General features: G+C 39.3%; 1 protein-coding gene across 1 annotated transcript in view; it reads right to left on the reverse strand.

Moving 5' to 3' along the window:
• Positions 1-21972: 21972 nt before the first annotated feature.
• LOC147619417 (uncharacterized) overlaps positions 21973-25392 on the reverse strand; it is a 3422-nt gene continuing 2 nt past the window's right edge. Inside the window, exons 1-3 of the mRNA XM_086773062.1 lie at positions 25213-25392; positions 24038-25144; positions 21973-23852 (exon numbers count right to left, since the gene is read on the reverse strand). The exon at positions 25213-25392 is cut by the window's right edge and continues 2 nt beyond it. Of these exons, the coding sequence (XP_086629188.1) occupies positions 22467-23852; positions 24038-24631 (1980 nt within the window). The 5' untranslated portion in view covers positions 24632-25144; positions 25213-25392 and the 3' untranslated portion in view covers positions 21973-22466. The remainder of the gene's footprint in view (positions 23853-24037; positions 25145-25212) is intronic.

Here is a 25392-nt window from a genome sequence, read left to right on the forward strand (position 1 = left end):
ACTTGTGCTAGTGGTGGTTCCCACACATGATAAGTATGCATTAAGTTAGGGGTGTTCACATCATTCAGTGATGGAATTTGTCCTCATGCCTTGAGTTTGTGGAGATAGTTCATGTGCAGTGTGGGCATATTGGGTGATTGTTCACACTGTGAAGTGTGTCACACACGTTAATGTTTTATTTGAGGTTGTTCACCTGTTTTCAGCCTTGTGGAGGTGGTTAGTGTGTCGTGTGGTCGATTTGGTGCATTTTGGGCGTTCATGTGCACACTTTTGGCCATTTAAGTGTATTTTGGGCATTCACACGTGCATCTTAGCCCTTGTTCATGCTGCACCGGTGGTCATTCTAAGCATTTTAGTCATTGTTTTGGCTTTTGTTCACGTTCGAGTGACCATTTGAGCATATTGGTGCCTTTCCACATGTAGTGTGAGATTCTTGAGCACATTTAGAGGTGTTTCCACACTTTCAAGCTTTGGCAGGACGACATGAGTTTCCATTACTACTTCTACCCCGCCTACAATCGTCGTGCTACCCACCATCATCGTCGTCGACATCACTGTTTCCATCCCAGATGCTCATCATGTGGCATCTTCTCGTATCCTATTACTCTAGCTTTATGTCCATCATCTTGATTTGCCATTTTAGGTGAGTAGTTACATATCATTGGTGGCTGAGTTCATAATACATACATTTAGCACATCGCGGCTGTGACCTCTAAATCCTTCTTCACCACCAACATCATGCTATGATGACACATTATATTCATGTCATATATGGATGTTTGAGCTTCAACCTAGCCAGTTTAGACACTTATTTGATGAGGATGATATTTGTGCTAGATGGTCTAGACGTTCTACACATGGTGATTTTGTTAAGAATCTATGTGGTCATCTTTACATGGATGGTTCAGCATTGATTGCATGGGAGGATGTATGTGGGGATTTGATTGAGTGCCCTACATTTGTGAGCAGAGATGACTATATACCTGAGGATGGGTATCATTATGACATGCATTCAGTGGTGGATGATGATGTGGATAGTGATGATGATCATCATGTTGATGATATTGATGTTGATACATGTACACATGGTTATGGTCATACACATACATGTGATGACATTGATGTATCACACCCACATACCTATGATGATGTATCGTGCACACACACACATGATGATATTGATGTATCACACACACATACACATGATGATAGTAGTGATACACGTGCATATGATGCCACTGACACATATGTACATGATGATGATGTATGTGATAGTGATAGTGAGAGTGATGTGTGTGAGTCAGATCATGTGGGCATGATCTTGATGGGAGGGATGGCAGTGAGCACATCAAGCATTACGAGCATCATAGAGCTACCTATCTCTATTCCTAGTTATCATAGGGATACGTTAGATGACCATAGTGATGCATTCTATGATCTTGATGGGCATTTGATTAGTCATGATCATTCGGATGTTCATACATCTTTAGTCACACATGGGATTGACACTTCACATGTCGTTGAGCACATCATAGACCATGAGGAGCATAGACCCGAGGTTCTAGTATTAGATGTGTTGGGATACTCCTCTAGATTTGTTACATGTGGAGAGATTTCAGATACGACCACTATAGCATTCCTAGTAGCATTCGAGTAGATCGAGTTATTGTGATTGAGTAGTCAGGGACAGTGCATGAGAGTAGTGATGAGTTCATAGAGGTGAGACATCGTAGGAGTATGCATATCGATCATATTTTTAGCATATCCTATGACATTGACTTTGAGAGTTTTACAGTTGATCTAGGTATTTTCTTAGATCCAGTACTATTGGAGATTGATCTATCATGGGATTTAGGTCCTATAGGGACACCGGCGGTGATGAAGTTGGTTTATACCTTTGGGGATGACCTTAGTGGCCTTGGAGATTCCATTGATAGTGAGTTGACTGATACCACTTATACCTCTTGTGTAGACACTTGGTCGATGCTTAGTGATGATGATCTTTATGATGATCCAGTTTCTATTCTAGAGGGACACACACATATAGAGTATCATACACATGGAGATATTGTGCATGGGTCGGATCATACTCATACATACATAGATATGGTGGATCATGCTTTTGACTTCTTGAGTGGTGCTACATATGATGAAGACATGAGGAGTTCACATTTGACTCTACATGAGGCCGACCTTGAGCTATGTTCATTTGGCTCCTTCGGATGTCGACACGATCCTGTGTTCTTTGGAGTCTGGACATTTTTCTTTGGATGCGTTCTTTGCCATTTGAGGAGCATAGTTTTTGGATATGTGGTTCAACATTCAGGTGCATCTATGACATATTCCAGTCTTGGCCCACACGATGATTCTTTTGTGCCAAGACCACTTGACATTCTGGCCAGGGGTTTCGAGCTTCTTTGGCGGATACCTTTCATGCTAGATTCATAGTGTGGCCGTGAGGATGGGCTTATGAGTTTTCCTTTTGACCTTGGGGCTACTATCTCTTTGGAGTTGAGCTTTCCTTTTAATCCAGGAGCTTCTACCATTCTAGCTTCGATGGTTCGAGGTGTATACCATACATATCCCTTTGATCTTGGAAGATACTCGGCTAGATTCGTCATCGATAATGGTTCCTTATCTAGTCCATTTGCACCAGATTATCATGGGGCCATTGCCTTGGATTTTACATGCCTCGGATTTCCTTTTGATCCATGAGGTTGCATAGATAGCCTCATTATCGACGTGAGCCCTCTATCCTTTCCATTTGACCAGGGGGGTCATATGATTCATACACGGGTCTTTTGCTACATTCAGTCATGGATGTGATTATTTTTTACTTTTGTACATAGCCTCTTGTATATGTTTTATGCATGGCCACCCTTTGATTTCGAGGATGAAATCATTGTAGGAGGGGATGGTTTGTATAACAAAGTGTCTTAGTGGTGCACAGGCACATGGGGATGGGCCTAGGCACATGGGGTTAGGATCAATTTACACATGTGGGGCACATGGGTCCCTAGGGGTATAAATAGGAGATTACTATCATGTACTAGGATCTTTTACTCACTTTATGACATTTGGACTTCTATTCTCCTTGGAGCATGTGTTCCCATGGATATGGTGTTAACTCCCATGAAAGCTCTAGGTATTTCTCCCTATGATGAGCTTCCTCTAGGTGAGAGGCTAACACACCACACTTCCAACATGTGTGTACCCCATGCAAATGAGTGCAGTCCTTAGGTTTCCTCCATTGCAATATCGTTCATACCCTCCATGGACAGTGTGGGGGAAGCTTCAAGGTGGTCTAGACTGCACGCGAAAGTGTAGAGAGGCCTTCCTAAGATGAGGATCTAGCATTGTGGTCCCTTCGGAAGCGCCGAGAGGCCTTCCTGAGGATCTAGCACCATGGTCCCTTTCTCACTGACAATGGTGGTGATCCCACTTGGCATTATAGACCCCTGTATGGTTCTTCCCCCCTCCCCCCATTGTATGCGATAACCTTCTCCTCCTAGAGTGGTGGAAGGGCTAGCCACATAAGATAAGATTATCCTCCCCCCTCTTTATGTTTCTTGATTCTCGCTCCTAAGGAGGAGCCGAGTTTGTACATTAATGTTGTTTCTCTTTATACTAATAGAAGGATCTTTTTTGGGGAAAAAATCATCTAAAACCAATAAAAAAACATTTAATTAGTTACATCACAATCTTTAATTAGGATTAAGAACACTAAATAGTCCCATCAAGTCTCAAAAATCACAAAAACCACCAAAACCCAAGCTAAACCAGCTCTCAGGTAGGGGATGTGAGCCCACAGTCCCTCATGTAAAAAGACGTGAATTTGGAGCCATGAGCTCTGAGTTGTGAGCTTGGCAACATAAGACATGAGCCTAGACATGTTGATGCGTTGAGGGAGACCAACCTCTATAGCCCATCCCAATGCATCACCGTGAGAAGGACTCTACAAGCTACCACCAAACAACCTAGCAAAAAACATACATAAACTCACCCTTGTCCAAACCCATACATATATGGCATCTCATTCGCGCTACAAAACACCACCACATCACCAAAGGACAAATGTTCACCAACAAACCCAATGGAATCAAACTTCAATACAAAAACACTTTATCCCAGTCTATGGGAACATATCACCATCCTCACAAACCTAGCCTACAAGGAGACCAAACAAGCTTGAGGATACACAGTCATTGTGACAAACCAACAAAGGAAGACAATGGATATTACTATTACCCCGGATTTCATTAGACTAGCATTGACTTTTACATGAAGTGAGAGGCTAATTATCAATAGGATCATGACTAGAAGTAGTGTTATGAGAGTTTTCTATTCAGGCAAAGGGGGTGTCTCAAACCAAAGGACTAGCGAATACTCTCTTTCAAAGAAGCAAAGGAGTTGCCGCTGCCTTCTAAGCTACCACCTCCTTCAAAAACTCCAACAAACCAGCAACCTCAGAGGAAAAAAGAAACCTTGCAGCACCACATCCACTTCTAGAAACATCCCGACACTGCAAATAGCCTGTGTGGTAAGTGTTTGGGGCACTGGTACACTAGCAATAGCATCATGATCTCAAGAAAAACTATCAACACCTCATATAGCCGACCCTTCCACCATTTCAGAGAAGCAACAGGCGTGCCCCAAAGCTCCACGGCTCTAGCTTCAAGAAGGGTGTCTCTCAGCCAACTCTGCAAACCACCATATCACAGAAGGGCACCCTCTTGTCTTCTTTCCCCCCCCCCAGCTTCAACACCAACTGCCTCACGGGGCCACATAGCCCTTAAAAAAACCCCAAATTGTTGGCCTCAGAGAGAAAGCAAAGCAGCATGCTGAAACATGTGCCTCTTCTTTCCTTTTTTGGGCCAGCTCTGTGTAGCCGCATACCATGCAAAAACTTCCAGTCACCTTCTGCCCATGTTACGTTATGCAATAGGCTTTGTAAGGTTTACACCCACAAGCTAATCCCGCTTTTGATATTAAAAAAAGCCTTAAATACTTTGGTCCCCCATAGGAGGTGTCCAAACTGGCCCCATGACTTCCACTCTTTGGCTAGCCCATAGGAGATGCCTTGGCTACACCTTGATGCTCGTCACACACGGGAGTGGCTCTGTCCCTACATCACACAAGCACATAAACCTTACATGCCATGCCTTATTGTCATCCAAGTCCAACATGACCACACACTAATGCCTTTTTCTTGAACGAAAAGAAAACCTATCATAGTTTGCCCAACCCCCATGGTTAGAGCATTCATGCTTAACCATAGTATTCTGGAAAAACTTTATTCAAACTAGCAAGATCCTACCTAATTATTCATACCACCCAACTTCAACATAGTCCTCCACCTGGATCAAAAGGCATAAGCAAGTCCTCACATGGAAAAAAACCATGCTTCCATGTTTTGTGACCATGAACTTAATGTCCACCAGGATCAAAAACTTTTATATCACTTGCAATGTACATTTGCGCATCCCTTTTGCCTCTGTCAAATGACAACCTTCTCTCAACATGCATTATGGCTAGGTTGCCACCATCAAACACATCAGTTACATACATCTTTCTATGCCATATATCCTCTTGAGTGTGCCAATCTAGGACCCTATCAAAATCCTTTGTTAAATTTGAATTCACACAAGCACTGCATCTCATCACCATGGCTATCATGCCCAACCCCCCCAAGATGTGGAGACACACGGATATTCCAAGAACCTGCACAGTACATCCAAACATGAAAGCATGAAGGGCAAAACATCTTTGACTGGCATCCCTTTTACTCTTCAACATTTGCAACCTGGGCCCTCCTCACATAGAATTGTATATCTGTATCCATTCCTATCATGGACTCATCAAAGCTCCAATCAAAGGGATCTTCATGCACCTCTAGCCACCTCTTGTTCACACATGTCCAAGACATTCTCTTGACAAGAAGAGATCTCTTCAATACCCCCACTGAACAATGATCCTCCTCAACTTGGCACACCAACTGCATGAACTCGGCCCAAGAATCCTTCTCGTGCTCCACATCTCCATCATGGCGTCTTTCAGCAACCCGCAAGCTTATCTCTAGGCAACTCCTTCGTAACAAGAATTTCTTTGTTTTCTTCATCATGCATGACATTCTCAAGGGAGTCCACAATAACCCACTCTTGTTTGCCAAGCATGCCAAAATATACGTTCTCCAACCCAACACCAGACTCTCCTGTCCCTCCAGCTTGCAAAAGAAGATGTGTTTCCTCATCATCACAAGAAATAGCATCAATAGACTTATCAACAAACTCTATCCCTAAAGTGTAGACATCCTCATCATTAACAAAATATGCAATATCACACATAGCTACATGTAGACTCTCGAACTTCTCATGTTCCTGCATCAGATAATACTGCACCATACTTTTGACATCGGGTAGTTCTTGGCATGCCACTTCAACTCCAAGGCTCCCTGGTAATGTTCCAATGAACAAGAACTTCTCTTATGCATCCAACACGACATCCTCCATCAACTTCATTTCTTCTTTCATGTATTTGAATCTCCAGTGGTGTAGCTAAACATCCTTCAACCTCTCCAACTGCAATTGCCTTAGCATTTGGTCATTCATTCTCATCACTGCATCACTAAAACTTCTCATGGCTTCACCACATACATGTATTCAAAACTGCCACAAAAACTGCAGGTACTTGAGGAAAATCTCCTCAGTGGGGGCACCAAAAAATGGCACATTGAGGGAGACCAGCCTCTATAGCCCATCCCAACGCATCACTGTGAGAAGGACTCTACAAGCGAGCACCAAAAAACCCCACAAAAAAACATATATAAATGCACCCTTGTCCAAACCCATACATATCTGGTGCAACAAAACACCACGAGGTCACCAAAGGACAAATGTTCACCAGCAACCCCAATGGAACCAAACTTCAAAACAAAAAAAAAACTTTGTCCTCCCAGTCCATGGGAACATATCACCATCCTCACAAACCCAGCCACCACAAGGACACCAAACAAGCTCAAGGATACACTTACTTTACATGAAGTGAGAGGCTAATTATCAATAGGATGATGATTAGAAGTAGTGTTATGAGATTCTGCCATTCAGGAAAAGGGGGTGTCTCAAACCAAAGGACACAAGGACACCAAATAAGCTCGAGGATAAATATTCATTGTGACAGACCAATAGAGGAATACAATGGATATTACTATCACCCTAGATTTCATTTGACTAGCATTGACTTTTACATGAAGTCAGAAGCTAATTATCAATAGTATCATGACTAGAAGTAGTGTTATGAGAGTCTACTATTCAAGAGAAGGGAGTGTCTCAAACCAAAGGACCAGCGCGGATAGCCTCTCTCAAAGAAGAAAAGGAGTAATCGTTTCCTTCTAAGCTGCCACCTTCTTCAAAAACTCCAACAAACGAGCAACTTAAAAGGAAAAAAGAAACCCTGTAGCACCACATCCACTTCTAGAAACATCTCGACATTGACTCTACAAACAACCCACGTGGTAAGTGTTTGGGGCACTGGTACACTGGAAACAGCATCACGATCTCAATAAAAACCATCAACACCTCATGTAGTCGACCCTTCCACCATTTCAAGGGAAAGCAACAAGCAGGTCCCAAAGCTCCATGGCTCTAGCTTAAAGAAGGGCTTCTCCCAACCAATTCTACAGACCACCATATCATAGAAGGAAACCCTCTTGTCTTCTTCCCCCCAGCTTCCACACCAACCGCCTCACAACCACATAGCCCCAAAAAACCCCAGATTGTCAGCCTCAGAGAAAGCAAATCAGCATGCTGAAACACGTGCCTCTTCTTTCCTTTTTTGGGCAAGCTCTGTGTAGCTGCCTACTACCGCAAAAGCTTCCAGTCACCTTTCACCCACGTTACTTTATGCAATATGCTTCCTAAGGTTTACACCCACGAGCTGCTCCAGCTTTTGATAAAAAACCTTAAATACTTTGGTCCCCCGGAGGAGGTGTTCACATTGGCCATTACTTCCACTCTTTGGCTAGCCTTTAGGAGATGCCTTGGCTACACACCTTGATGCTCGTCCACAACGGGAGTGGCTCCATCCCTACATCACACAAGCTCATAAACCTTACATGCCATGCCTTATTGCCATCCAAGTCGAACATGTTGACCACACACTGATGCCTTCTTCTTGAATGGAAAAACAACCTATTATAGTTTTCCCAAACCCCATGGTTAGAGAATTCATGCTCAACCAAAGTATTCTAGCAAAACTTTATTCAAACTAGCAACTACGTAGCTCCTACCTAATCATTTATACCACCTAGCTTCAACATAGTCCTCCACTTAGATCAAGTGGCACCCATTGTTGGTACTAAAGAAACTCGGCACCACAACCTACCTCCTGTTGCTAATGCAACCACTAGTCCTACCAAATGCTACAAAATTGGTAAATAATCCAATGCCCATTTATTAATACCTTAATACCCTATACTAAGAGGTATGTACATACCTCCATTAATGCCATACCCTGTGCACACACTTCCATGGCACTGTAAGACTCAAAAAGATCACCCTTCCATAACACCCACAAGTGTCACGTCGCAACACCAACTCGTGGACCACTAACTCACACCAATAGAACTAGAAAGACAAAGCTCAATCAAGAGTGCCATCAAAGACATCGGGCAGTGATGTCAAGGCTTTTGTAAGGCCCTACCTAGTTTCCCCTCTTGGGACCAGCACGAAGCTAGATCTCTTGCCTCTATCTAGGCATTGAGAGCTTTCCCTTCACCCCTTTGGCAAGGAACATTTTGTTTTGACAATGAAGTAAGGATGCGACGATAGATGAGCTAGCATTACTAATTAATATTTGCGGCTCAAAGGCAAGACCCAATGACACATGCTTCGGCAAGGCTAAGGTAAGCTCTTGACTTACATATTTGGCTACACTTCTAGGGAGTAGCCTAGGGCTTTAGCTCTGTTTTTTCGTCCATCCCATGCTATTGGGATTACCCAATAATACCCACTATTGATTAGGAGGTCACACTCCAAAAAACGTATGGTTTTGGAGCATTGGATGTGTTTGTTTACTGTTTTTTTTTTGGAGTTTAATTTACATTAATTTACATTAGGGAGGCTATATTTCATCTATCAGTAAGGTAAAACCTTGGATTTTAGGTGATTTACATAGCCTAAGAGGCCTAGATTTCATTGCTTAATCCAAGAATTAGCTTAGGAATTATGATTGGGAGAAGAATCCACTCCAAAAACATAAGCATTAAGATCTATTAGGTTGAATTAGAGTGGGATTATCAAATTTTATTTTTTTCATTATTTGTTCATGCATTGTTGGAATTGGTAGATTAGAAGTATGCTAAACCATCAAAAATAATTACAAACACTTAATTATTTATTTTATAATCATTAATTAAGTTTAAGATCATTAATCTCACCCCATCAAATCTAAAAAATCTCAAAAACCAACAAAAACCAAGCCAAAGAAGATCTCCAGTAGGGGACACGAACTTACAATCCCACGCAAAAAAGATGTGAGTCTAGAAACATGAGTTGTGATCCTGAACATGTGAGCCATGAATCTAAACACGTGAGCCTGACATGAGCTTAGAGTAGGCATACCTAATATAGTACTTTAATGTAGTATGGCCATAAAGACCTATACACGAACACACCTACCCATGTCCTTGAAAGGTTTTCTTGTTATATAATCTATACCAGTTTATAAATTCCCAAAAATTTTATTTTCCTTTATAATATTGGGGAATTAAATTATAATCAATACCTAATAAGTGCACACCAATTCTATGATAGGCGATTTATGTGCCCTAGGTAGACCTATTTCATACAAGAGAAGTACGTGAGCTGAGTTTATATAAGAAATACATGAGCCTACATATGTGAACCTAAACACATGAGCCAAGAGACATGTGAACCTATAGCACCTCTAGACATGAGTCTAGAGGCGTGAACCTGGACACGTGAGCCTAGAGGTGTGAACTTGTATACGTGAGCCTAAATATGTGAACCTATAGGCGTAAACCTACAAACGTGAGTCTACAAACCTGACTCTAGAGATGGGAACCTGGACATGTGAGCCTAGCAGCAATAACAACAACAAAAAAAACATTCAGACATGATCCAAAAACACTAGGGATCTTTGATGCGAACCCGATATGGACTAATTGTTGAAAATGACAATACAATTAGTTGGCAATGCATCAAAGTTTACATCGATGTCATTATGAGTCATTGATTCAACACAAAAAACAACATTCCATAAGGTTTATGATAAAATCTTGTTCTTAGTGGGAACATCTTTGCACCTTTTCCTTGATGGCAACAATCACATGCTCCATAAGGTTTAGGATAAATTCCTATTCTTAGCAAAAAAATTTATAGATTAAAATCCTTGCACCTTTGTCTTGATGGAAATAATCACACAATCATGATTTAGATTACCACAAAGAAAGCACTCTCTATAATGTGAAATAACCTAGGATTGCTTGTTGAAGGAGTAATGTGACATAGTTGCCAAAATATGAGAATGAATGCGAACACTTCATATGTTACCTCATGTGTTCAACTTTACATATTTACCTTAGCCTTTTCGAATCACGTGTCATTGGGTCTTTGCCTTAGAGCCTCAAATTATAACTTCTCGATGTGGGTGCACTAGCTCGTATGTCGTGTCCTCACTCCATTGTCCCACTAGAATGCTCTTTTGCTAATGGGGTGAAGTTAGAGCTCTCTATGCCTAGACAAATGTAAGAAGAGATTGCCTTCACGAGATGATTCTCTCTCACAAAAGTGAAGGGGGAGAAGAAGAAGTTAATGTAAGAGGGAAACTTACAAATAAACCTATCTAGGTGAAAGTAGGGTAAGGTGGACCACTTACATAGCTTTTTTGCATTTTAAAAAACACCTCGGAAGTGGTCCACCTTACCTTGCTTTAAGAGTCAGAGTGTTTCTAGAGATTTGAAGGTATAAGAGATCCTAAAGGCAGATTACCTCATCGATGTAAATCCTTGAAATTTGTAAATTGGTTTTAATTTAGGACTCATCAATTACACAAACTTAGATGAAATATTTCCTATGTTACAAAAATTGACCCAGCCTTATTTATTGATCAAGATTGATACATGGCTCTTGTAATAAAATAGTCCACTCAAGGAAATGATTGGAAATAGTTGCCTAATGGTATTTCTTATATCTCAAAGAGGGATTTGCAAAAGTGATCTAAAACCTACGGTTATTTTGCATGAAATTCACATGAAGTAGATGCTTTTGGGAGAATGTAATAGATCTACACATCCACAAGTCTACGCTTTGTAATGCCAGCCAAGCCACTAAACCCAACCACATTGGCATTAAGCAATGATGACTAAAAGTGATATTAAACGTAAGGTTATTGGCCTAATGGTATTGCTTATATCTCAAAGAGGGCTTTGCAAAAGTGATCTAAAACCTAAGGTTATTTTGCATGAGATTCACACGAAGTAGTCGCTTTCGGGAGAATGTAAACAATTTACACATCCACAAGTCTATGCATCATAATGCCAACTAAGCAATTAAACCCAACCACATTGGATATCATGGATCTAATACTCTAGGAAGATATAATTTAAAATAAACTTGCAAGAATTGATTTAATTCAAATAACTCATCAAATACCACATGCTCAATACTTTCAATAATTGAATACCAATTGAATAAAAGTAAACAGGAAATAAATTATTAACAAGAGATAAGGATAGAGTGTACCATACAAGACAAGATTGGGTGCAATATCCCCCCTCAAGTGTGTAGCTCCACTTTCACGAAACATGAATAGACAAGATTGGGTGCAATATCCCCCCTCAAGTGTGTAGCTCCACTTTCATGAAACATGAATATTTAGAGAATTGTATTCATAAAAATAGCCCAAGGAGCTAATAATAGTTGAGCATACAAATTGGGCTTGCTTTTTCCACTTTTGGATATTGCTTTACATATTATTAACCATATAAAAGTTCCTAAGGTTTGTACATATAAAAGACTTTGCCCAAATATAAATACTATTGGGCCTTTACACATGAAATAACTTTGTGCACACTCACACATATATAATAACCTTGTGCACACTCGCACATTCCATTAAGCCAATCAAGCATATTTTTCTACGATTATTAATTCATCAAAAATATCATAAAATATATACCTGTAAAACAACAGACCTTCGGTTTGAGGAAGCAACTGTCCTCAGTTGTGTAGAATAAAATGTTCTAACAACACGATGATGCTCGTAGCTATCGATGTCATAACCTACAAGGTAAACTCAGAGGTCCAAACATGACTTAGAGGCTGATTAGGCATGGCTCAAAGGTTCTTATAGACATGGAATACCACAAACAGACTCAAAGGTTCATTGACCAAGCATGGCTCAGAGGCTCGGGTGAACATGGACTGCGATAATAAAACTCGTAACACTCATCATAAAATCGCAAATAATATGCACAAAATAACCTAGCAACATGAAAGGATATTCTAATACATGATTAACAAAAATGATCACCATCTTCATACCACCGCTCAATCCACCAGCCATATGACACCTCAATCGGTACCCTCGCACATCTCATTGGCTATACTCATAGACATTGTCCACATTAGTTAAATAATTAATTGAACATATCAATTAATCCCAACGTCGTCTTGAGATATAGGCAACCCATATTCAAATCATAGCCACACACATGTTTGCCAGGCGTAAGTAACCCGGGAATCACCCCTCCATATAAACCAACTAAAGCAAACATTAGAGGCTGACAGGCTTGAGAGGATGGATTCATGATTCATGTAGAAGACTAGATCAACACATAGCGCATATGAAATGAACCAATCAAATGAATATATGTAAAACGAGTCTAAGTGTCCCATACCACATAGGCGTATTGCATCTACAGACATGAGATGGTAAAAGACAGAAGACATAAATGTGTCTGGAGTAAGTATATGAAACCAATCTGATGTCCCATACCGCCAAATTAATTCCATACATCACTTCCTTCATAATAGAAGTTTGAGACTAATTTCTTCTTCAAAAGCTCATTCAATCCATACGGTTGGATCATAGAGAGGTTATAGATTTGGGAAAACCACTTTTCAAGAAGAAAGTAGTTTTATGGTTTTCTGCAGAGATGTTTGCCACCCTCCCCTTATCCTTTGGTCTTTGCCCCTTGGATAATAGATAAAACTCTTTAAAAACCTTTGAATTAAGCTTTTAAGCTTTCAATTCTTGTCTCTATCTTACTAGATCTAGCTCTGATACCACTATCACAAATCTAATATTCTAGGAAGATAGAATTTAAAATAAACTTGCAAAGAATTAATTTAATTCATATAACTCATCAAATACCACATGCTCAATACTTTCAATAATTGAATACCAGTTAAAAAAAAGTAAACGGAAAATAAGTTATTAACAAGAGATAGGGATAGACTGTACCACACAAGACGAGATTGGGTGCAATCTCCCCCTTCAAGTGTGTAGCTCCACTTCCACGACTTGAGTATTTAGAGAATTGTATTCATAAAAATAGCCCAAGGAGCTAATAATAGTTGAGCATACAAATTGGGTTTCACTTTTGGGTATTGCTTTACATATTATTAACCATATGAAAGTTCCTAAGGTTTATACATATAAAAGACTTTGCCCAAATATAAATACTATTGGGCCTTTACACATGAAATATCTTTCTGCACACTCACACATATATAATAACATTGTGCACACTCACACATTCCATTAAGCCAATTCCTTCACACATTTAAATCAAGCATATTTTTCTACAATTATTATTTCATCAAAAATATAATAAATAATATACATGTAACAGTCCTCCGGTTTGAGAAAGCAACTGTCCTCAGTTCTGTAGAATAAAATGTTCTAAAAACAAGATGATGCTCGTAGCTATCGATGTCATAACCTACAAGAAGGTAAACTCACAGGTCCGAACATGGCTCAGAGGTTCATCGACCAAGCATGGCTCAGGGGCTCGGGTGAACATGGAGTGCAACAATAAAACTCGTGCAACACCTAAATTGGTGATCCTCGCACTCATCATAAAATCAAAAATAATATGGAAAAAAATAACCTAGCAACATGAAAGGCTAATACATGATTAACAAAAATGATTACCATCTTCACACCACCGCTCAATCCACTAACCATATGACACCTCAATCGGTACCCTCACACATCTCATTGGCTATACTCATAGACATTGTCCACATTAGTTAAACAATTAATTGAACATATCAAATCATAGCCACACACATGTCAGGCGTAAGTAACCCAGTAATCACTCCTCAATACAAACCAACTAAGGTAAAAATTGGAGGCCCACAGGCATGAGAGGATGGCTTCATGATTGGTGTGGAAGACTAGATCAACACATAGTGCATATGTAATGAGCCAATCAAATGAATGTTTATAAAATGAGTCTAAGTGTTACATACCTCATATAGGCACATTGCACATATACAGACATGAGATGGTAAAAGATAGAAGACATAATGTGTCTGGAGTAAGTATATGAAACCAGTCTAATGTCCCGTACCACCATATTAATTCCATACATCCTTTCCTTTCAGAATAGAAGTTTGAGACTAATTTCTCCTTCAAAATCTCATTCAATCCATACGGTTGGATCATAGAGAGCTTATAGATTTGGGAAAGAAGAAAATAGTTTTATGGTTTTCTACATAGTGGTTTGCCACCCTCCCCTTCTCCTTTGGTCTTTGCCCCTTGGATAATAGATGGAACTCTTCGAAAACCTTTGAATTAAGCTTTTAAGCTTTCATATCTTGTCTCCATCTTACTAGATCTAGCTCTGATACCACTATCACGGATCTATTTTTCTAGAAAGATAGAATTTAAAATAAACTTGCAAGAATTGATTTAATTCAAATAACTCATCAAATACCACATGCTCAATACTTTTAATAATTGAATACCAATTGAATAAAAGTAAATAGGAAATAATTGAATACCAATTGAATAAAAGTAAATAGAGAATAATTGAATACCAATACTTTTAATAATTGAATACCAATTGAATAAAAGTAAATAGGAAATAAATCATTAACAAGAGATAGGGATAAAGTGTACCACAAAAGACAAGATTGGGTGCAATCTCACCCGTCAAGTGTGTAGTTCTACTTCCACGACTTGAGTATTTAGAGAATTGTATTCATAAAAATAGCCCAAGGAGCTAATAATAGTTGAGCGTACAATTGGACTGGCTTTTCCCATTTTTGGGTATTTCTTTACATATTATTAACCATATGAAAGTTCCTAAAGTTTTTACATACAAAAGACTTTGCCCAAATATAAATACTATTGGGCCTTTACATATGAAATATCTTTGTGTACACTTGCACATATATAATAACCTTGTGCACACTCGCACATTCCATTAAGCCGATTCCTTCACACATTTAAATCAAGCATATTTTTTTATGATTATTAATTCATAAAAAATATCATAAAATATATACCTGTATAACAGTCCTCCGGTTTGAGAAAGCAACTGTCCTCAGTTGTGCAGAATAAAATGTTCTAACAACAAGATGATACTCGTAGCTATCGATGTCATAACCTGCAAGGTAAAACTCAGAGGTCCGAACAAGGCTCAGTGGGTTTATTAGGCATGGCTCAAAGATTCTTATAGACATGGGATACCACAAACAGACTCAGAGGTTCATTGAGCAAGCATGGCTTAGAGGCTTGGGTAAACATGGAGTGCAACAATAAAACTCATGCGACACCTAAATTGGTGATCCTTGCACTCATCAACCAAATCACAAATAATATGCACAAAATAACCTAGCAACAAGAAAGGCTATTCTAATACATGATTAACAAAAATGATCACCATATTCACACCACCACTAAATCCACCAACCATACGACACCTCAAGCGGTACCCTCGCACATCTCATTGGCTATACTCATAGACACTGTCCACATTAGTTAAACAATTAATTGAACATATCAATTAATCCCAACATCTTCTTGAAATATAGGCAACCCATAAGTATTCAAATCATAGCCCCGCACATGTTTGCCAGGCGTACGTAACTCGGGAATCACCCCTCCATATACAAACCAACCAAATCAAACATTGGAGGCCCACAGGCATGAGAGGATGGCTTCATGATTAGTGTGGAAGACTAGATCAACACATAGTGCATATGCAATAAACCAATCAAATGAATGTATGTAAAACGAGTCTAAGTGTCCCATACCACATAGGCGCATTGCACATACAGACATGAGATGGTAAAAGATAGAAGACATAAATGTGTCTGGAGTAAGTATATAAAACCAATCGGATGTTCCATACCACCAGATTAATTCCACACATCACTTCCTTCAAAATAGAAGTTTGAGACTAATTTCTTCTTCAAAAGCTCATTCAATCCATATGGTTGGAAAAACCACTTTTCAAGAAGAAAGAAGTTTTATGGTTTTTTACAGAGTGGTTTTCCACCCTCCCCTTATCCTTTGGTATTTTCTCCTTGGATAATAGATGGAACTCTTCAAAAACCTTTGAATTATGGTTTTAAGCTTTCAATTCTTGTCTCCATCTTACTAGATCAAGCTCTGATACCACTATCACGGATCAAATTTATAGGAAGATAGAATTTAAAATAAACTTGCAAGAATTGATTTAATTTAAATAACTCATTGAAATACCACATGCTCAATACTTTCAATAATTGAATACCAATTGAATAAAAGTAAACAAGAAATAAATTATTAACAAGACATAGGGATAGAGTATACAACACAAGACAAGATTAGGTGCAATCTCCTCCCCCTCAAGTGTGTAGTTCCACTTCCACGACTTGAGTATTTAAAGAATTGTATTCTCATAAAAATAGCCCGAGGAGCTAATAATAGTTGAGCGTACAAATTGGGCTTACTTTTTTCACTTTTGGGTATTGCTTTACATATTATTAACCATATGAAAGTTCCTAAGGTTTGTACATGTAAAAGACTTTGCCCAAAAATAAATACTATTGGGCCTTTATACATGAAATAACTTTGTGCACACTCGCACATATATAATAACCTTTTGCACACTCGCACATTCCATTAAGCAAATTGCTTCACATTTAAATCAAGCATATTTTTCTACGATTATTAATTCTCAAAGGTTCTTATAGACATGGAATACCACAAACAGACTCAAAGGTTCATTGACCAAGCATGGCTCAGAGGCTCAGGTGAACATGGAGTGCAACAATAAAACTCATGCGACACTTAAATTGGTGATCCTCACACTCATCATCAAATCAAAAATAATATGGACAAAATAACCTAGCAACATGAATGGCTATTCTAATACATGATTAATAAAAATGATCACCATCTTCACACTATCGCTCAATCCACCAGCCATACGACACCTCAATCGGTACCCTCGCACATCTCATTGGCTATACTCATGGACATTGTCCACATTAGTTAAACAATTAATTGAACATATCAATTAATCCCAACATCGTCTTGAAATATAGGCAACCCATAAGTATTCAAATCATAGCCACACACATGTTTGCCAAGCGTAAGTAACTCGAGAATCACCCCTTCATATAAACTAAGTAAAGCAAACATTGGAGGCCCATAGGCATAAGGGGATGGCTTCATGATTAGTATGGAAGACTAGATCAACACATAGTGCATATGCAATGAACCACTCAATTGAATGTATGTAAAATGAGTCTCCGTGTCCCATACCACATAGGTGCATTACACATATAGACATGAGATGGTAAAAGATAGAAGACATAAATGTGTCTGGAGTAAGTATATGAAACCAATCTGATGTCCTATACCACCAAATTAATTCCATACTGTATCACTTCCTTCAAAAGAGAAGTTTGAGACTAATTTATCCTTTAAAATCTCATTCAATCCATACGGTTGAATTGTAGAGAGGTTATAAATTTGGGAAAACCACTTTTCAAGAAGAAAGTAGTTTTATGGTTTTCTGCAGAGTGGTTTGCTACCCTCCCCTTATCCTTTGGTCTTTGCCCCTTTCGATAATAGATGGAACTCTTCAAAAACCTTCGAATTAAGCTTTTAAGCTTTCAATTCTTTTCTCAATCTTACTAGATCTAGCTCTAATACCACTATCACGGATCTTATTTTCTAGGAAGATAGAATTTAAAATAAACTTGCAAGAATTGATTTAATTCATATAACTCATCAAATACCACATGCTCAATACTTTCAATAATTGAATACCAATTGAATAAAAGTAAACAGGAAATAAATTATTAACATGAGATAGGGATATAGTGTACAACACAAGACAAGATTGGGTGCAATCTCCCCCCTCAAGTGTGTAGCTCCACTTCAACGACTTGAGTATTTAGAGAATTGTATTCATAAAAATAGCCCAAAGAGCTAATAATAGTTGAGCGTACAAATTGGGCTTGCTTTTTTCACTTTTGGGTATTTCTTTACATATTATTAACCATATGAAAGTTCCTAACATTTGTACATATAAAAGACTTTGCCCAAATATAAATACTATTAGGCCTTTACAGAGGAAATAACTCTTTGCACACTCGCACATATATAATAACCTTGTGCACACTCGCACATTCCATTAAGCCGATTCCTTCACACATTTAAATCAAGCATATTTTTCTACGATTATTAATTCATCAAAAATATGATAAAACATATAATTGTAACAGTCCTCCGGTTTAAGGAAGCAACTGTCCTCAGTTGTGTAGAATAAAATGTTCTAACAACAAGATGATGCTTGTTGATATCGATGTCATAATCGATTAGGCATGGCTCAGAGGTTCTTATAGACATGGAATACCAGAAACATGGCTCAGAGGTTCTTATAGACATGGCTCAGAGGTTCTTATAGACATGGAATACCAGAAACAGACTCAGAGGTTCATTGACCAAGCATGGCTTAGAGGCTCGAGTGAACATGGAGTGCCACAATAAAACTCGTGCGACACCTAAATTGGTGATCTTCGCACTCATCAAATCACAATTAATTTGCACAAAATAATCTAGCAACAAGAAAGGCTATTCTAATACATGATTAACAAAAATGATCACCATCTTCACACCACTGCTCAATCCACCAGCCATACGACACCTCAATCGATACCCTCACACATCTCATTGGGGGCTATACTCATGGACATTGTCCACATTATTTAAACAATTACATATCAATTAATTCCAACATTATGCATGAAAGTCAATTATGCATAATATAAAAATCAATTTCTCTATGATTACAATGAATATAGTGTCTTATGCATTGTTACTCTACTCCACCTAAGCCAAGAACTGTGAATTCTTTAATAATTCACTAGTTTTTGACACTTCCCTCTTTCTTTAATCCCCATTGGTGGCTCCATCAACATACTAATAAAACAAGTCTAAGTGTCCCATACCACATGGGCGAATCACACATATAGACATGAGATGGTAAAAGATAGAAGACATAAATGTGTCTAGAGTAAGTATATGAAACCAATCTGATGTCCCATACCATCAAATTAATTCCATACATCACTTCCTTCATAATAGAAGTTTGAGACTAATTTCTCCTTCAAAAGCTCATTCAATCCATACGGTTGGATCGATTATAGATTTGGGAAAACCTCTTTTCAAGAAGAAAGTAGTTTTATGGTTTTCTACAAAGTGCTTTGCCACCCTTTTCTTATCCTTTGGTCTTTGCCCCTTGGATAATAGATAGAACTCTTTAAAATCCTTTGAATTAAGCTTTTAATATTTCAATTCTTGTCTCCATCTTACTAGATCTAGCTCTGATACCACTATCACGAATCTAATTTTCTAGGAAGATAGAATTTAAAATAAACTTGCAAGAATTGATTTAATTCAAATACCACATGCTCAATACTTTCAATAATTGAATACCAATTGAATAAAAGTAAACAGGAAATAAATTATTAACAAGAGATAGGGATAGAGTGTACAACACAAGACAAGAAAGGGTGCAATCTCCCCCCTCAAGTGTGTAGCTCCACTTACATGACTTGAGAATTTAGAGAATTGTATTCATAAAAAATATGAAAGTTCCTAACATTTGTACATATAAAAAACGTTGCCCAAATATAAATACTATTGGGTCTTTACACATGAAATAACTTTGTGCACACTCGCATATATATAATAACATTGTGGACACTCGCACATATATAATAACCTTGTGTACACTCGTACATTCCATTAAGCCGATTCCTACACACATTTAAATCAAGCATATTTTGTACGATTATTAATTCATCGAAAATATAATAAAATATATACATGTACTATTGGCATTAAGAAATGATGATTAAAACACTCATTATATAGGTGCAAATTGCGGGCACCATCAATTTCTATCGACACCTTCTTTGTGGTCACATTGCATTTTTTTATGCGACTTGTTATAATATAAAGAAGATTAAAATGAGCAAGAAAATGTTAGTCTACTTCCTCTTTCTCATCTCTACTTTTAACTCTTTTTATTCGTTATATTTTAACATCTTTAGGCAATTTGAGATAGCAAGAAGTTACTACCTAGCAATGAAAGAAAAAAAATAAGGAATTCTAGTCGACAACAACAATGTTAGTATAATTTTGCATGTTATGCTGCGCTTTGAAAACGAATGTAGTCTTTACACTTATAACAGTAAATTGAGAAGAGTATGTTTCCCTATGTTTATAAATTTAAGAAGAGAATTGTGCCACCTTATACCAATATATTCTCTACATTTGTATCTCAGTAAATTGAGAAGAGTACGTTTCCCTATGTTTATAAATTTAAGGAGAGAATCATGCCACCTCTAAACCATTCCTTGTTTATAGTCTTTTTACACATATATATATAGAAGAAGTGTTATTATAATCAAATATTAATTTAAATTATTATAATGTAACTTAATTAAGGACTAGTGCTGGTTAGTTAACATATTGTGCAAGGATTGTGTGAGAGGCATCTTTTTCTATATCCAATCAAAGCATCATCCTTGGCTCTCGATTATTAGTTATAAAATTCTAACAAGTGCACTTCTAACAACATTCTTATTCTTGTATTGATTGAGCAATTAAAATCAATTTCTTTTGCTCAAACCATTAAGTTGTACATGCTTCTTCCTAGTCACTATGAGAATGAATTATCAACCTATTAGTGACCTATGAATATGGATTGATTATTAACAAAGAGTTGTGTGATTTTCAAACATAATACATGTGATTTCATTGACTAGACTAGCTATGTCTGTCATTGCTTAATAATAAGAACACTAACATGCTTTTAAATTTGAGCATCTTCCTAGGATTTTACATTTTGAATGTACATAGTACAATACATGAGGAGAGTCCAAATTTTTTGTAATGGTTCCATATAGTTATACATGTTACTACCTTGTAACTATGACAATGAATTATCAACCTATTAGTGCTCTATGAATATAGAATAATTAACAAAGAGTAATGCGATTTTCAAATATAATTCACGTGAGCATTGATCATTATGCACACTAACATGCTTTTGAAATTTTGAATAACGTTGTCCACAAGAGTTCCTCGAGCCCAAGCTTCATGTGACCATTACTCATTATGCACACTAACATGCTTTTGAAATTGTGAATAACGTTGTCCAAAAGAGTCCCTAAGCTGTCTAATACTTCTTAACCCTAGTCATCTTTTAATGTTATGTTTTTTCATTGAGAAACAAAAACACATCCTCTAGTTCGTTTTTTCTTACCCTTCCACAAAAGCCAAGACATTCTAAGCCTTTAAAATTCAAAGGATTACCATCTTTTAGATGCTTTTTTCTTCTCTCTCTCTCTCCCCCGCACATTACCCTTTATACAGTTGGTAATTGGCACTGCTCGCAGTTTTGGTGTGAATTTGAGCTTCACAACATGTGTACAACAGTTTCATTAAGACGTACAAAAAACTAGCGACACAAACATGCAAATGGATGCGCTCTATACACATGCTCTCATGTTAGGAACCCCGTCAAATACAAACGTGCATCTGCGTCTAAACAATGCGCAAGAGGGACAGCATTTAGAATCGGGGTTTGTGTCAGCTTTTTATGTTAACATTAAAGGTTTTGGCTTTTTTTTTGGGGGGGGGGGCATACAAAACACTCTAAGCAGAAAACTATTGGTTGTTCAAGAAGGTGATGTGATTTGTGATATATGGTACACCGTCGAACCAAGGTATGGTAGACCCCCACAGCTAAGCAGGTTTGCGTGCATTGATGAAGAGGCAAAAGTGTTTTTTTTTTTTATAAAAAGTGTGTAGATTTTGGAGGCGAGCCAAGGGTTCAAGGCTTGTCTTTTCCCTTGAGCTGGCATGGGCCTTGATTATGGATAACATTAGTAATTAAATGGGAACTAAACAAAAATGAGGGCTAAAAATTAGGTTTGGTAGGAAAGGGCTTGTTGCCTTTGCTCAAAAATCCCCCAAATCTCAGCAATCTCTTCAGGGGTGAGGGCGAGGGGGCTGAGCTGCGTGATGCGCTTGGGGGTGGACCCCGCCGACAGCATGGGCGTCGACGGGGTCGAGTGTGGGGTGGACCCCGCTGACTTCACCTTGAACTCGAAGGACCCCGCCTCGGATGCCACGTCGGATGCAGGGCACGAGGCGTTGCCCCCCCCACTCGTGTTCCTGGCTACGTTGAGGAAAGATAGCAGCACCTCCTCGTCTAGCTCCTCGCTCTCCAGCAAGGAAATTATGTCCTCCACAGAGAGTGAGCCCTGTTGCTCTCTCTGCTGCTCCTCTTCTCCAAGCTTCTTTAAATGATTATGATAATCATCATGATTAGTAGCCTCTAATGCAGAATTACCAGTCTTTAATGAGCTGCCCCGAAGATAAGATTTCGAAGGGAATAGATCGAACTCCTCAGAATTAGAGCCTGCAAACAGCACTGCATCCCCTGTTGACACCACAGAGAGCTCATTAAACCTGCCCAACTCGTCATCCTCTTCTTCTTCTTCTTGCTCCTCTAGTATGGGCTTTCTAACTTGCTCTTGGTTTTGCATGTGATGAGACCGCGTGTCTTCCTGGGAGAAAACAGAGACTGCTTGCTTGAACTCGAAGGTCTCCGAGTCATCTGAGCTGCACTCCTCTTCATCTTCTTCTTCCTCTACTGCTGAGATTGGTGGGTGTCTAGAGTAGAACTCGTTTACCTCGTGCCTAGAATGGAAAAAGTTCACCACCTCCGGTTGCTCAGCAGCGTCCAAGGAGGAGGCCCTAGAGTGCATGACAGCAAAACTGCTCACCATACCATCACCAGAATTGCAGCAGAGCGTTACTGATGAGCCGTCATGGCTAGCTGGTGGAGAGGCCACAGCAGAGCAAGAGGAAAGGTAACGGTTTTTCAGTTCAAAGAAATCTGCAGAGAGGCCGTTACTCTCATGTTGCAAGTCCGACACCTTGGGCTTATGACCTTTGCCCCTCGCTCTGGTATCATTAGCGTTCTGCTGTGCTTCACTCTGAGCTGATTTGGATGGTAAAAAGTCCACTAAATGTAGCCCTTCTAGATACTTAGTTGTGCCAAACTCGTGAGATGGCCTGCGAGAAATACCAGGGTTGGGTTCTGAGATGGTCTCCAGTTTGCTGCTGGGCCTAATTGTGGTTGTCTCTTGAAAGGATTTCCGTCGTAGAGGACGCTTGTTGTCCGAACGCATGGACTCCTCGCACGAGCGGGAACGTTTGAGCTTTGCCAGAGTTGCCTTCAGAGTGCCCGCTTCACCATCCTCTATCACAGACTCATCATCAAAAGCGAGGAGCACCTCCTCAACCTGCTCAACAACACCGGCAATGGTGCCAAATTAAGGAAAATAAGCACCTTAAGTCACTATAATATCCCTAAACCATAATAATAAGAACATTGAAAAGGCTTAAAAAGCAATAATCTCACCATAAACTTACAAGAGAGGCGTTTTAATTAGGCTTTGAAAAAGACTTGGGAAATAATTTCACTTACCTGATTAACGTTGCCGCCATTGGCATTACTGTCCATTAGCTCAGGTGGAAAGTCTGGTGGATCGTTCTGCTCTGCAAGCGACAAATTGGGCGAATCCACAGGCTCGCCTCCATCTGGAAGACGAGGTGGCTTGCCTGCAGAAAGAGAAGCTTCATTGGGCGAATCCGAAGGCTCGCCTCCATCTTGACGAAGAGGTGGCTTGTATGCAGAAAGAGAAGCTTCATTGCTATGGTGGCATTGAAGAGTTCTCTCGTCTACACAGGTGCTTGGCTCGGAATTGAACCCTAACACTACGTTCTTCTTTTTCAAAGCAGAGTGACTATTCTCCTCACGTGGCTGCAAGTGCTCCTGTTGATGTTTGCAAGGAGCCTTCTTGCTCTCGGATTTCTTCAGAGAAGAAGAGCGGTTATTGGTGGTTAATAATGGTGCAGAATTCTTGGTCATAACCCCCACCATGTCATTGCTTGGCTTCTGTACAGGCAGCGCTGGTGTTGCAGCTAATTCTTTGCAGCTCAAGCTGAAGCTCGTTCGAGGCGAGGCATCGTGCGTTACAGCAGCATCGCTCTTCTTGCGTTTGCTGAAACAAGATCCCATCTCTCTCTATCTCTCTCTGCAAAATGCGTTAAGACTAAAAAGCCAAACGGAGAGAATAATACACTACACAGACAGGAGGGGCAAAAGTTGAGCAAAGTGTAAAGGAGGGAGTACAGCGTCAGATTGGGTATAATCTAGTGCTGCTGCGCCATCACAAACAGAAGCATGCTTTTTGGCCAAAAAGGTGGTAGTGGGTGAGAACTGATGAGGACTCGAGGGGAGAATTGTGTGCGCTTTGTAGGCGAGTAAAGAAGGCGAGTGTGCAGCTGGGTGGAGCCCTGATTTGGAGGTAAGATTCTAAAAGACGCCCAAAAACGGAGCTTCTGTCTTGACTCTTGAGCTATTTCCTAGCATAAGCCAAAGGCTGAGCTTTGACGATAGGAAGCTCAATGTTTCTAGGTGGTACTGTACCAAGGCCACAAGTTTGGCAAGGAAAAACTTCACACGCCGTCACACGTTTGGCATGTAGAGCTTCGCCTGGTGTACACAGTCTTCACAATCCTCACGCTCCACCTACATCAAAAAAATAATTATTTTTTAATCCACAAAAAAAGTTGTACCTTATCGCTTGCTTAACGGACCTGTAGTAGGAGTACTCTCACGCTGCCTGACGCAGACCAATGGCTGAAAAAGAGTGACGCCTTTGAGCTTGAGGTGTGAAAATAAAAGCTATTTTTCTCTGTTCCTTTTACTGCTTTATTAGCACACTCTGCCCCGTGCATGAAAGCCCAGAGAGGGAGCCCAACTTCCCATAACAGCAC

Source organism: Cibotium barometz, chromosome 33, assembly GCF_041138505.1.
Source record: "Cibotium barometz isolate CiBa-2024 chromosome 33, ASM4113850v1, whole genome shotgun sequence".
NCBI classification, from domain to species: Eukaryota; Viridiplantae; Streptophyta; class Polypodiopsida; order Cyatheales; family Cibotiaceae; genus Cibotium; species Cibotium barometz.